The 14,698-nt window shown below is 49.5% G+C and overlaps 1 protein-coding gene across 2 annotated transcripts in view; it reads right to left on the minus strand.

The window, feature by feature from the left end:
- Positions 1-14,698, minus strand: part of washc4 (WASH complex subunit 4) — a 78,022-nt gene that overhangs the window by 35,646 nt on the left and 27,678 nt on the right. For both annotated transcript variants that reach the window (XM_086009816.1, XM_086009815.1), the window contains exons 14-15: positions 7,682-7,808; positions 6,576-6,701 (exon numbers count right to left, since the gene is read on the minus strand). In XM_086009816.1, the coding sequence (XP_085865942.1) occupies positions 6,576-6,701; positions 7,682-7,808 (253 nt within the window). The remainder of the gene's footprint in view (positions 1-6,575; positions 6,702-7,681; positions 7,809-14,698) is intronic.

Consider the following 14,698-nt stretch of genomic DNA (forward strand, 5'->3'; position numbering starts at 1 on the left):
AGACTTCCAATCCCACCTCCAAAGCGTCACGCTAGCATACGGCGGACCCCTCCCCCCACTCACAGTCGACAACCAACAGATTTTAAACCGCCCACCACGTAACACCTGCGGCCTATCCACCCTCAAGGTCCCGCCACCTTCCCTGTTCGCTAACCTCACCCCCGACTGCAAACCCGTCGCTACCAAGAGCAGGCGGTACAGCGCCGGGGACAGAGCTTTCATTAGCTCCGAGGTGCAGCGTCTCCTGAAGGAGGGCATCATCGAGGGGAGCACCAGCCCCTGGCGTGCCCAGGTCGTGGTCGTTAAGACCGGCAATAAAAACCGCCTGGTCATCGACTACAGCCAGACCATAAACAGGTACACCCAGCTGGACGCATACCCCCTTCCCCGCATATCTGATATGGACAATCAGATCGCACAATACCGAGTATTCTCGACCATCGACCTTAAGTCGGCCTACCACCAACTCCCTATCCGCCCTGAGGACCGCCAGTATACCGCCTTCGAGGCGAATGGCCGCCTCTACCACTTCCTTAGGGTTCCCTTCGGCGTCACCAACGGGGTTTCGGTCTTCCAAAGGGAGATGGACCGGATGGTTGACCAGAACGGGCTGCACGCCACGTTCCCCTACCTAGATAACGTCACCATCTGCGGCCGCGACCGGCAGGACCATGATGTTAATCTGGAGAGATTCCTCCGTACGGCCCAACGGCTGAACCTCACCTACAATAAGGAGAAATGTGTGTTTAACACCTCGCGCCTTGCCATCCTCGGCTATGTAGTAGAGAACGGAGTCATCGGCCCCGACCCTGAAAGAATGCGCCCCTTCATGGAGCTACCCCTCCCCCACTGTCCAAAGGCACTGAAGAGAACCCTGGGGCTCTTCGCCTACTATGCCCAATGGGTGCCCAATTATGCGGACAAAGCCAGACCCCTCATGAAGTCCACATCCTTCCCCCTTACGGAGGAAGCGTGCGCAGCCTTCTCCTTCATTAAGGGAGACATTGCCAAGGCCACAATGCACGCAGTGGATGAGTCCATCCCCTTCCAAGTGGAGAGCGATGCATCCGACTTCGCCCTAGCCGCTACCCTTAACCAGGAGGGGAGACCGGTGGCCTTCTTCTCAAGGACCCTACAGGGCCCTGAGATCCGACACTCGTCGGTCGAGAAGGAGGCCCAGGCGATTGTGGAGGCGGTACGACGCTGGAGGCATTACCTGGCAGGCAAACGATTTACCCTCCTCATCGACCAGCGTTCGGTCGCTTTTATGTTTAATAACAAGCTGAGGGGCAAAATCAAGAATGACAAGATCTTGAGGTGGAGAATCAAGCTCTCCACCTATGATTATGATATCTTGTACCGGCCAGGTAAGCTGAACGAACCCCCTGATGCTCTTTCACGAATTACATGCGCCAGCGCGCAAATTGATAGACTTCAGACCCTCCACAACGACCTCTGCCACCCCGGAGTCACCAGACTTTACCACTTCATTAAGGCCCGCAACCTGCCCTACTCCATCGAGGAGGTCAGGACCATGACTAGGAACTGCCAGACCTGTGCCGAGTGCAAACCGCACTTCTTTAGGCCGGACAGAGCAAGCCTGATCAAGGCCACCCGCCCCTTCGAGCGCCTGAGCATCGACTTTAAGGGGCCCCTCCCGCCCTCTGACCGTAATGTGTACTTCCTCAACATTGTTGATGAGTACTCCCGTTTCCCCTTTGCCTTCCCCTGCCCAGACATGACCAGTACCACGGTCATTAAATGCCTGAACGACCTCTTCGCCTTGTTCGGGTTCCCAAACTATATACATAGTGACCGGGGCTCCTCCTTCATGAGCGAGGAACTCCGTCAGTTCCTACTAGCGAGAGGTATTGCTGCAAGCAGGACCACCAGCTACAACCCCCGAGGGAACGGGCAGGTGGAAAGAGAGAACGCGACGGTATGGAAGGCCGTCCTCTTAGCCTTAAAGTCTAAGAGCCTCCCAACTTCCCGCTGGCAGGAAGTCCTCCCGGCAGCGCTGCATTCCATCCGGTCACTACTGTGCACTGCCATTAACGCCACCCCCCATGAACGAATGTTTGTTTTCCCCAGGAAGTCGACTACAGGAACCACGCTACCAACCTGGCTGACCTCTCCGGGGCCCGTCCTGCTGCGAAAGCACGTGAGGGCCCATAAAACGGACCCCCTGGTCGAGAGGGTGAACCTCCTGCACGCCAACCCCCAGTACGCCTACGTGGCTTACCCAGACGGGCGGAAGGACACAGTCTCCTTACGAGACCTCGCACCCTCGGGCACTCCTGAGACACCACCGTTACCACCCACCCCCCCCCACAATGCCACCCGAGGTAGACGGCATGCCGGAACCCCACGAGCCTTCGCCGACCACACAGACACCTGCATTAACACCGGACAATGCAACACCGCCGCTGCGACGATCAGAAAGGCTTACGAGGCCTCCGGACAGACTGACATACCAGAACTGGTAGTACACTTCACCCCGCCGGACTCAAATCTAAACAAGGGGTGAATGTGGTAAACCACTTTTATCGTTCACTATCGTTACACTATAGTTATCACTGTTATATCGTTACTCTATGGTTATCACTGTTCACACTGTTGTATCACTATACGAGGTCGCCTCTTGTCACACTGTTATACCTGGGCTGACCACTGCTGACTCCGCCCATGGCTCCACCTACCTGCCCAGGTATAAAGGTGGTCGACTGGCTGGTATTCCTCCTTGTTGGATCCGATCACCCACGAGGGTGGGCTCTGTTATTTAGCCAATAAAAACCTATAGTTACTTTCTTAACTCGTCGCTTTTCATTGGATAAATTGATAGGTATATCACTAGTAGAGAAGACGGTGTGGACAGAGAAACACTGTGGGATTAAAGTTTGGAACTAGATTGGAGCTGGGTTGCCAACCCTCCTGGAATGGGGCACAGAGCTCCCTGATCCACTGCTCGCAGCCCGGGGGCTGAATGGCCTCCTCCTGCGCTGTAATTTCTGTCATTCTATGAAAACTCTCCTTTATTGAGTCCGAGCTCCGGGAGTAGTTTAGAAATGTTGGTGCTGAGCTGAATTTAGGACAATGTGCCGTGATAAGTGCCCCAAACACAGAGCACGCTGCTGTTTGTGCGGTCTCTCGGTCAGTTTGTGACGGACAGTTTAAACGTGCACCCAGGAAAGAGTTGTCAACTTGACATGGAACCGGAGTCCAAATCAGGAGATTATATAGAATGACTCAGCATATACAGCACAGAAACAGGCCATTCGGCCCAACCAGGCCATGCCGGCTTTTATGCTCCACTCGAGCCTCCTATCCTTCCTCATCTATCTCAAGTTTTTCTTTGTATTTGTATTGCGTTGTACCAGGCAGCATCCTAGTGAATCTCCACTGTAGCCTCTCTATTGCCTTAATACCCGTTCTATAGTGTGGGCCACACACTACTCCCACTGTGGTCTTAAGCGCTGTGTAAGATGTGGCCATCCATTAATGATAACACACCCTGTCTGCACGCTTCTGATAAACATTAATTAATATTCCAGGCTAAACAATCTGACAAGCTGCCTGCTCCTTGGGCAGGTTGCGAAAACGACGGGTCCCCTCCAACGTTCCCTCGAAGCTGCACGCAGCTCTCTGCCGGTCCTGCACAGTCCTAATGTTAAATTTCCAATGTTAAATTTCGCACATGGGTGAAACTGTGAATGGGCCACGCAGACCCTTAAAGGGGCCGCGCGCACACAAAAAAATTAGGGGGAACAGTGGTCTCCTGAGAAACCCAATGGCTCAGTAAATTTATCCAGCAAGGAGTCGAGCTACAGACCAGCATGATCCCTGGTCCAATCTTGGTCCTCTGCAGAATTAGCTGACCTCAGCTACAGCAGCAGTGGGGTTGCAATTGGCATCAGACCCTTTGGTTTGGGGCGGGGAGCGGGAGGGAACAAAAACCCCACCACAAATGCAAGTGGAACAAAGGCAGGGTCGAACATGACTGTGAGACTCTGCCCCCTGCAGTTGGGTTAGCTGCTGGCACTTGCTGTTGAAGACCTCTCCCGTACAGTGGCTGTTTGAGTGAGGTGCTAGAGGTGACTCGCCCCCCGGGAAGGACACAAACACTTCAGGAGTAGGGAAAAAATATGAGTGGGAAAGAAATGGGCTGCTCTACTTCAATCTATTGGTCAATTCTGAATGCAGGAAGAAATTGAGGACAGAGAAACTTCCCTACTCAGGGGTTTGAGGCTGTCCAATTGGATGACTATCCCACTGCAAGGAAGACCTTGGTGATCTGGAATGTGCCAAGAGATCCAGTTCCGAGTACTCCAGCTGAAGACCTCCGTTGTCTCCAAATGAACCATGTCAGCTTTGCTCAGTTGGTAACACTTTTGCCTCATTCAGAACACTGTGGCACCAATATCCTAATCTAGACCGACACTCCTGTACAGCACAGGGAGTGCTGTATTGTTGGAGGTGCTTTTCTACGGATGAAACATGAAACCAAAGCTCATTTGGCTGTCCCAGTGGATGTTAAAGCTCACTTGGCAGAGTCGAGGAGCATGGCGTTCTCCCAGTGCATTACCCAACATTTCTCCATGCCCAAAATCACCAAGAACAGGTGAGCTGCTCATTCATCTCATTGCTGTTTGTGGGATGTTGTGGTTAAAATGATGCCACATTTGTCCACATAACAGTCCAATGCACTTCAAAATACAGACACTTGAAAGACATCTTGTGCTGCTTTTGGTCTTTACTCTTCTTCACTCGATTCTTCAGCTGTCATATCTTGGATCACTCTCACAGGTGAGTCTCAGCTCGCTATGCCTCATTACAGGCACACAACACAGCCCGTTAATCATTTTTAAACTACTGCAATCATCCCTATGCCTCCAGAGGATTTCTCCCCAGCCTTTGATTAGCAACAGTGATCTAGTTCTAGGTTTAAACTATTGCGACTTGAAGTAAATGTATATATTGACAGTAGAAATTCTAGTAACTATCTCCTCGAAAGGAAAGATAAAAGGTTCAGTTCTAACCTGAACTTTCAAATCATTTTCTTTCTTGTATTCTTAATGAACTGTGGGAGTAGGTTAGTCTACCAGTCTTTCTGTGAAGGGTTGAATCTGTTTGACTCAACCCACTCAAAGGACTCTCATCGGTTTGCCACTTTTTATACCCCTTAAACCATGACAGGGCTTGTTAAAGTTCCCAACGACCAGCCTCAGACAGGCTGCATATCCATAACTGAACCAATAGAAATGAAAGGCAGACTTGCATTTCTATAGCGCCATTCATGGCCTCAATGTCCCAAAGCACTTTACAGCAGGGGTGGGCAAAATCCCCCCCCCCCACCCAAGTCTTTCTATCGGGCCATTGGACGGGACAGAAACAGAACGTGAGCTGGAGCTGGAGCTGCACATTAGCCACTTTCACTTCTTGTGGGTCAGAGATGGACCCAAACTGCAGCCAGGGAAAGGACAATAAAATACTTGATTCAATTTATCAATTTGCAAAAGCAATTCTCCCCGGCCCGATCTTAAAAGGATCCCTTCCGTGATTCTGGGCATTAAGGCATACCCAGAATGCGCTGCGACCTGGAATAGGCCCTATCGTTTTAGAATCGAATCATGGCTGCTCACCTCCATGACTCTTTTACCGAAGAGACCAGCACCTGTCTTTCCCCTCCCCACATTTGTGCACAGCAAGCTCCCACAAACAGCAATGTGATCATGTCCAAATAATCTGTTTTAGTGATGTTGGTTGATGGATAAATACTGGCCAAGACACCGAGGAAAACTTCACTGCTATTCTTCGAATAGTTCCATGGGATCTTTTACATCCACCTGAGAGAGCAGATGGGGCCTCGGTTTAACGTCTCATCCGAAAGACAGTGCGGCGCTCCCTCAGTACTGCACTGGAGTGTCAGCCTAGATTTCTGTGCTCGAGTCTGGAGTGGGACTTCAACCCACAGCCTGCTGACTCAGGTGAGAGAGAGAGCGCGCTACCCACTGAGCCACGGCTGACTATCACAACGTCTGCGTAAACCTCAGCCCTGCTAGACAGTCACAATGGCAATAACAGCAAACTTTGTAAGACATGTAATGAGATAGGGTGGGACAGTGCAGACAGATTGTGAGGTATTGTGCCCTGAATTCAAGAGAAAGCTGGTTAGACGAATGGTTTCATTTTTGTCACACTGATCGGGTCTTCTTTAAATGCAGGTTGTTTTTCCTTACAGTCAGGGGCTTGGCTTTGTCCCTATTTGAGTGTCAGCTGCGCCACTGCAAGATGTTAAGTGCATAAAGAAACAGCCCTCATTTGCAGAAAGTAAAACAGCAATTGGAAAATTAAAGATCTCCCTGCCTCAGTATCAAAAGAATTTGGTGGAGAACATGTGTAAAGAGCAAGAGGTGCACATCGCTGGAAAATCAGCTCCAAAGTCATCATACAGAAAATTTAAATCAACTTTTGCTAATATGGCAGAAAAAAAGGAAAGCAAATCTGAACTGAATTTTCGTGACACTAATAGGTGAATGAACTGCGTTACTGAGTGGCACACATTTCCAACAGCTTACCTTTAAAAGTTCCACAAGTCTGCACAATGCTTTCACGGATGTTTTGGTCATCGGTTTCTGCATTGACATGTACAGGTTCATTGTGGTTCGGACGATGTTACTCAGGCTGTTGGCGTACAGAATACCCTGTGACATAAAACAGTTCACTTAGATTTAGTCTGCCACAAAACATATAACAGTGCATCTCATTCATTTACATTTGATTACAAGCTGTGTCATTTCAAAGCCACAAGCATAATGGGCCCAAATTCTGCTGGAGCGGGGCATCTCGCAACGTGCCCCGTTAGGCTTTTTCCTGCACCCTGCAGCTCCAAATATTTTGCTCCGAGTTGCTGGAAGTGCAATCTGTTAACAGCAACAGGGCATCTGGGACCTTGGTAAATGACAGGACCAACAGGACAGCTCCTTAACCAATGAGAAATAAACAGAGGAAGGACTGAGAGCGGGTGACTTCAATGTCAAATCAAGTACAGAAAGATAAAGAGAGAGGGAAAGAAAGATTGGATTGAGAGAAAAAAAGAGGCAATGGAAAAGTAAGAAAAAATTTAAAATGCAAAATTTGACATTTTTATAATCTCTAAAAATAATTCACTACCTGAAGGAATGAGACACCACACCTTGAACTGTTCATTTTCTGGGCCGGAAAGGTTGATTGTAATCATTAACAATTATCACGTTGTTAAAAGGGTATTTGTGCCTTTTTTTTAAAAACAGACAACTTTGTGACGAGTTTAATGGCCCATAAATGTGCAAATGCAGCAACTTCATGAAACTCAGAGGTCGAGGGCGAGATGCCGTTTTCGTGAAGCTAACGGCAGAGCAGTGCAGATTTTCCAACAACTTGCGGCTATTGGCAACTCACGGGGTATCTCTTCCTCACCACGAGTTGCTGGACAAGTTGCACAGTGTTAACGGCGAGCATCGTTCGGACAATGTTATTTTTTTCAGCAAATTCTGGACCATTGTGTGATTTACAAGACCAGCCTTATATCATTGTACAAACAAACAAAAGTTTTAAAATGCCAGTTATTTTCTAAACCAACCACATTCATTATAGCTGCCTTCATCTTCAGCAGCAAAGAAATGAGCAGATTTTAAAATATTACCTGTATAAAAATATTGCATCTGCTGGACAGATCCTCAGCAAACTTCTCCATACTCTGTGCCTTGGACAAGATGGATTCCATTTTCATCATCCATGAGCTTACAAACAAGTAATATGACTGCATATCTCTATAAAATAATGTTTTTCTCCAATTAGAAATGTGTGAAGATTAAACCAACACGATTAGATGGTGTATCCTCCCCTCTGGGCACTGCCTTCATGCTGGGGTATTTTTCCCCACAGACCCTCTTGTAACCAATCCCAAGTAACCATTCTTCATTTAAGTGTTTGCAAGCTATCTGACTGTGGACAGCATCACAAACTCACAGGAGGAGGCCATTCAGCCCCTCGAGCCTGTTCCACCATTCAATTAGATCCTGGCTGATCTGTATCTTTACATCTACCCGCCTTGGTTCCATATCCCTTAACATCCTTAGCTAACAAATATCGATCAATCTTAGGTTTGACATTTTCAATTGACCCCCAGCCTCAGCATCTTTTTGGGAGAGTGTTCCAGATTTCCACTACCCTTTGTGCAAAGAAGTTCTTCCCGACATCACCCCTGAATGGCCGAGCTCGAAGTTTAAGGTCTATTCCCTCTTGTTCTGGACTCCCTCACCAGAGGAAATAGTTTCTCTCTCTCTACTCTATCAACTCCTTTAATCATCTTAAACACCTCAATTAGATCACCCCTTAAACTTCTATACTCAAGGGAATATAAGCCGAGTTTATGCAACCTGCCCTCATAATTTAATCATTTTAGCCCTGGGGTCATTCTGGTAAACCTACGCTGCACTCCCTCCAAGGCCAATATATCCTTCCCGAGCGGTGGTACCCAGAACTGAACGCAGCACTCCAGGTACTTTCAGCTTTGTATAACTGTCGCATAACTTCCACCCCCCTCAAGATAAAGGCCAACATCCATTATTGTTTGTGCCTGTCCACTAGTTTTAAGTGATTTCTGTTCTCGGACCCCTAAATCTCTCTGCTCATCCATAGATCTGTCTTTCTTAGGTCCAAAGGGATGACCTCACACTTCCCCACACTGAACTCCATTTGCCACAGTTTTGCCCACTCACTTAATCTGTCAATGTCCCGTTGCAACTTTCTGCTCCCATCTACACTACTTCCTGTGTCACCTAACTTGGTGTCACCAGCAAACTTGGATATACGGCTCTCTGCTCCTTCATCCAAGTCATTGATAATTATCATGAAAAGCTGTGCCCCCAGTGCAGATCCCTGGGGAACACCACTAGTCACATCCTGCCAATTGGAGTACATACCCAGTATCCCTGCCCTCTGTCTCCTGCCTCCTGTTCAATTCCCTATCCCAGCCAATAGGTTGCCTCCGATTCCACGCACTCTCATTTTTGTTCAGTCTCTTGTGTGGAACCTTGTCAAATGTCTTCGAGACGTCCATAAATATAGATATTCCATTATCTACGTTAGTGACCTCTTCAAATAATTCAACTAGGTTCGTTAGACCTGACTTGCCCTTTACAATCCACGCTGGCTCTCTCTGATCAGCTCATATTTGTCCAAATGCTCAGTCACTCTGTCCCTAATAACAGGTTCTAGTAACTTCCCCACACTGACGTTAGACTGATCACAGAAATCACAGAAATCACAGAAACCCCACAGTGCAGATAGAGGCCATTTCGGCCCATCGAGCCTGCACCGACACATGTCCCACCCGATCCCCGTAACCCCTACACCAACACATATCCCACCCTATCCCCGTAACCCCATGTATTTAATCCCCCTAACACTAAGGGTCAATTTATCATAGCCAATCAACCTAACCCACACATCTTTGGACTGTGGGAGGAAACCGGAGCACCCGGAGAAAACCCACACAAACACGGGGAGAATGTGCAAACTCCACACAGACAGTCGCCCGAGGCCGGATTCGAACCCGGGTCCCTGGTGCTGTGAGGCAACAGTGCTAACCACTATGCCACCGTGCCTCTAATTTCCCAGTTTAGCTCTCCGACCATTCTGAAATAATGGCGCGCCATTGGCAGTTTTCCAATCCAATGGGACAAGGCTGGAGTGTCCAAAACTAGGGGGCAGAGTCTCAGGATAAGGGGTCGGCCATTTAAGACTGAGATGAGGAGGAATTTCTTCACTCAGAGGATTGTGAATCTTTGGCACTCTCTGCCCCAGAGGGCTGTGAATGCTGAGTCTTTGAGTATATTCAAGGCTCAGATCGATAAGATTTTTGGACTCTAGGGGAAATCGAGGGATATGAAGATCGGGCGGGAAAGTGGAGTTGAGGTCGATGATCAGCCATGATGTCACTGAATGGTGGAGCAGGCTCGAGGGGCCGAATGGCCTACTCCTGCTCCTAATTCTTATGTTCTTAATTCCTGAATCGAGAGTTTTGGAAGATCATGACTAAAACATCAACAATTTCCTCACCTGCTTCTTTTAATACCTGGGGTGGATTCCATCGGGTCCTGGAGATTTGTCCATCTTTAATCTCATTGTTTCTCCATCACCATTTTATTTATTTATTTATTTATTTATTTATTTTTACTTATATTGACTCTAGTTAGTTCCTTCCCTTGATTTATTTTTAGTTTTCCTTGTATCTCTGCTGTTTTATCCTCGCCCTCTACTGTGAAGATAATGGGCTATGTACAGGTCTTGTATTCTGCCAAACACTCTTTTGAACACCTCCCACTGTTCATCGGTAGTTTTATCCGGTAATAGTTCTGCCCAGTCTATTGTGGTCAATTTCTGCCCCATCCCTGTAAAGTCAACCTTACCTAAATTTAAAACCTTGGTTTGTGACTCACCCTTCGCCCTCTCAAACCCATATCGAATTCTATCATAGTATGGTCACTGTTAGCTCGGTGTTCCCTTAACGTTAGATTATTGACTAATTCTGGCTCATTACACATCACTAAATCATTGCTGAGCCTGGTCTTACCCTAACCAGATATTCACTCACTTTAACCGCGGTCACTAGATCACAATCAGGAGCAAGAACCCCGCAAAATTGGAAACACATGCTCGAGGCAAGCGATTCGAGATCAGTTAACTCTGCGCAGACACAATCCAAGCTCACACCTTCCTGGACTCTCAACACGCGGACTCACTGTCTGCACCTGCTAATTTATAAAGTGCCTTTACCGTCGGAGAAACAGCCCATGGCACTTCAGAGGTGTCATCAGATAAAATGGATGCCGAGCCACAGCAGGAGAATTAGGAGGGGTGACCAAAGAGGCAGGTTTTAGAGTCCTAGAAGGTGGAGAGGCAAAGGGGTTTAGGGAGGGAATTCATAAGTATGGAGCCTGGATGGCTGAAGGGCCAGTCGGCAATGGTGGAGCGAAGGGAGGCGGGATGTACAAGAGGCCAGAGTCAGAAGACTGGAGTGTTTGGGGTGGGGGGCGTTGTAGGTTACAGGTTATATTAAAACCTTAACTTCTGTGTACCCTTATCCAATTACCCCACCCTCTCACCCTGCTCCCCTGACGACACGTGGTTTTGAGTCCCTATGTGCAACCAGCCTATATTAAAATTGGTATGGTGTTACGCACTCCATTTTAAGGATAGGCAAGCACTTTCAGTGGGGTTCTGCCATGTTAAAACGCCCGCACTTGGGCATCAACTTGCTCTGCCGTGGCTATAGAAGTGCCCTCGAAAGGACTGCCATTTGTTCAGTGAGCAGCTCTTCTTAGGCAGTCCCTCGGAACCGAGGATGACTTGCTTCCACATTAAAAATGAGTTCTCAGGTGACTGAGGAGTCCAATGCGGGACCTACAGTCTGTCACAGGCGGGGCAGACGGTGGTTGAAGGGGTGGGGTGCTTGGCTTCCGCTTGCTCCCGGCTAAGAGACTCGAGGTGTTCAGCGCCTTCCCGGATGCTTCTCCTCCACTTTGTGCGGTCTTGGGCCAGGGATTCCCAGCTGTCAGTGAGGATGTTAAAGCCTCCTTGAAAAAGTGTGAGGGTGTCCTTGAAGCGTTTCCTTTGCCTGGGGCTCTCTTGCCGTGCCAGAGCTCCGAGTAGAGCGCTTATTTTGGGAGTCTCGTATCGGGCATGCGGATGATGTGACCCGTCCATCGGAGCTGATCGAGCGTGGTCAAAGCTTCAATGCTGGGGATGTTGGCCTGAGCGAGAACACTGACATTGGCGCGCCTATCCTGCCAATGGATTTGCAGGATCTTGTAGAAGCAGCGTTGGTGGTACCTCTCCAGTGCTTTGAGGTGCCTGCTGTACATGGTCCATGTCTCTGCGGCATACAGGAGGGCGGGTATCACTGCTGCTCTGTCGACCATGAGCTTGGTGCCGGGTTTGAGGTCCTGGTCTTCACTCTTCCTCAGGTGACCGAAGGCTGCACTGGCACACTGAAGGCGGTGTTGGACTTCGTCGTCGACGTCTGCCCTTGTTGACAGTAGGCTCCCAAAGTATGGAAAGTGGTCCACGTTGTCCAAGGCCTTGTCGTGGATTTTGATAATCGGGGGGCAGCACTGTGGCGGGGGCAGGTTGGTAGAGAATCTTTGTCTTACAGATGTTTAGTGTAAGGCCCATGCTCTCGTATGCTTCGGTGAAGGTGCCGACGATAGTTTGGAGTTCGACCTCAGAGTGAGCGCAGACGCAAGCGTCGTCTGCATACTATAATTCGACGACAGAGGATGGGACGATCTTGGATCTGGACTGGAGGCGACAGAGGTTGAACAGTTTCCCGTTTGTTCTGTAAATTATCTCCATTCCAGTGGGGAGCTTACTGAGGGCGAGATGGAGCATTGCAGCAAGGAAGATCGAGAAGAGCGTTGGTGCAATGACACAGCCTTGCTTGACCCCGGTTCGTACGTGAATTGGGTCTGTGGTGGAACCGTTGGTCAGGATCACAGCTTGCATGTCATCATGAAGCAGGCGGAGGATGGTGACAAACTTTTGAGGGCAGCCGAATTTGAGGAGGACACTCCATAATCCCTCACGGTTGACAGTGTCGAAGGCCTTTGTGAGGTCAAAGAAGGCCATGTACAGCGGTTGGTGCTGTTCCCTGCATTTCTCTTGTAATTGACGTGTGGCGAAGATCATGTCCATTGTGCCCCTTTGTGGGCGAAATCCGCATTGCGACTCTGGGAGGAGCTCTTGGGCCACTGGGAGAAGGCGATTGAGGAGGATTCTTGCGATGACTTTCCCTGTGGCAGATAGCAGGGAAACTCCTCTGTAATTACCGCAATCGGGCTTGTCACCTTTCTTGAAGATGGTCACAATTACGGTGTCCGAGATCCCCTGGCATGCTCTCCTCCTTCCAGATAAGAGAAATTAGTTCATGAATTCGCGCCAGGAGTGCTTCTCCGCCATGCTTTCGTGCCTCGGCGGGGATTCCATCTGCTCCTGAGGCCTTGTTGTTCTTCAGTTGTCTGATGGCCTTTTCAACCTCATGCTGGGCTGGGGTTGAGCGGAGATGGTGGCGGGTAGCATGCTGCGGGATGGAGTTGAGGACACGCACGTGGCAGACAGAGTCGCGGTTAAGGAGATCTTCGAAGTGCTCCTTCCAGCAGGCACTAGCTGCCTCTCTGTCCTTGACGAGTACCTCTCCATTCTTGGCCCGCAGTGGGGTAGGGCCTTGGGTGCTTGGGCCGTAGATGGTCTTGACTGCGCTAAAGAATCCACGCACGTCGTGGTTGTCGGCTAGCTGCTGGATCTCCTGCACTTTCTCCACCCACCATCTGTTCTTTAGATCGCGAGTTTTTTGTTGGACCTCAGCCTTCAGGAGTCTGTAGAGCTGCTTTCTTGCTCTAGAGTTCTGTTGCTGTTTCCAGATCAGGAATGCCTTGCGCTTGCAGCTTATTAGCTCCTGGATCTCCTGGTCGTTCTCGTCGAGCCAACCTTGTTTCCTGGTCGAGTGACTGAGCGTCTCTTCACAGGTGCTGATTATGGAGGCCTTGAGTGCAGACCAGGTGCTGTGGACACTCTGTCTCTGCATCACTGGGAGTCGTCGGGTTGTTTGTGAGGTGCAGGCTGAATCGGGCTTTCTTAGCGGGGTCTTTGACTGCTCCAGCATTAATTCTCCGGCAGCTATTAGGTCATGGCCCCAGTCATGCCTGCAGGTCCAGCTCTACCACCAGATGGAGCTCCAGACCCTCAGCTCAGCCAGCATTGCAGCGAGACTGTGCACAGCCCGAGACTGCAGCCAGCATTGCAGCCCGAGACTGTGCACAGCCCGAGACTGCAGCCAGCATTGCAGCTCCAGACTGTGCACAGCCCGAGACTGCAGCCAGCAATGCAGGTTCCCTCTTTCCACTCGACCTTCCCCCCCACCCTTCGATCTACCTTCCCCTCAAACCTCGAGTGTGGCAGTCCTCGCTCATGTCCTGTCCCTGCCCCCGAACCTCACTGCACCAGTGGATTGCACCTGACCTCGATTCTACAGATCGACTGGTGCAATTTAAAACTCCTCAGGAAAAACAACGGATTTGCCGGTCACCTTCTAGGAGCACTCTGCTCGCATTCTGACGAGCCCCCTCCCCCAATCAGGCTGAAATGAAATACCTAAAAGTGGACTGGGAGATTGAAGAGATGTCATGTTTTCCTCCAGTGTAATGGCATTGATGCATTTGTCAAGGTTGGGACAGGCGCCACACTTCCTCCTCCTGGTATGCCTCTCCAGAAACAGCCGAGAATCAGTGAGTGCAGAGGATCGAAAGTTGGGGGTCAGCCAGAGTCAGGAGGCCAACAAGGCCTACAGGTAGCAGGCCACAAGACCCAGGTAACTAATAGAAGCTGTGGAAAGTGAGACGTGGCAGCCTGCAGCCCTGAAAACAGGCCTGTGTGGACAGAAGTTCTTTTGAATGATGGGATTGGTGAATTTTTTGGCAAGTTTTGTGGTTTGTTTTTAGAACTGGTGAATTTTCGAACTGCCTTTGCTGTAAACTCTCTCTGTATGGGTAGAGAGCGAGGTGATGAGGAACCAACCTGGAGCGGAAAGATCTTTGGTCAGAACGCGCTTGGTGGTGCGCACAGTCAGAAGTATTTTGCATCAACATCCCTGCTAGGCTGT

The sequence above is a fragment of the Somniosus microcephalus genome, chromosome 17 (genome assembly GCF_052327205.1).
Source record: "Somniosus microcephalus isolate GS21.2 chromosome 17, FLI_Smic_1.0, whole genome shotgun sequence".
Classification (NCBI taxonomy): Eukaryota; Metazoa; Chordata; class Chondrichthyes; order Squaliformes; family Somniosidae; genus Somniosus; species Somniosus microcephalus.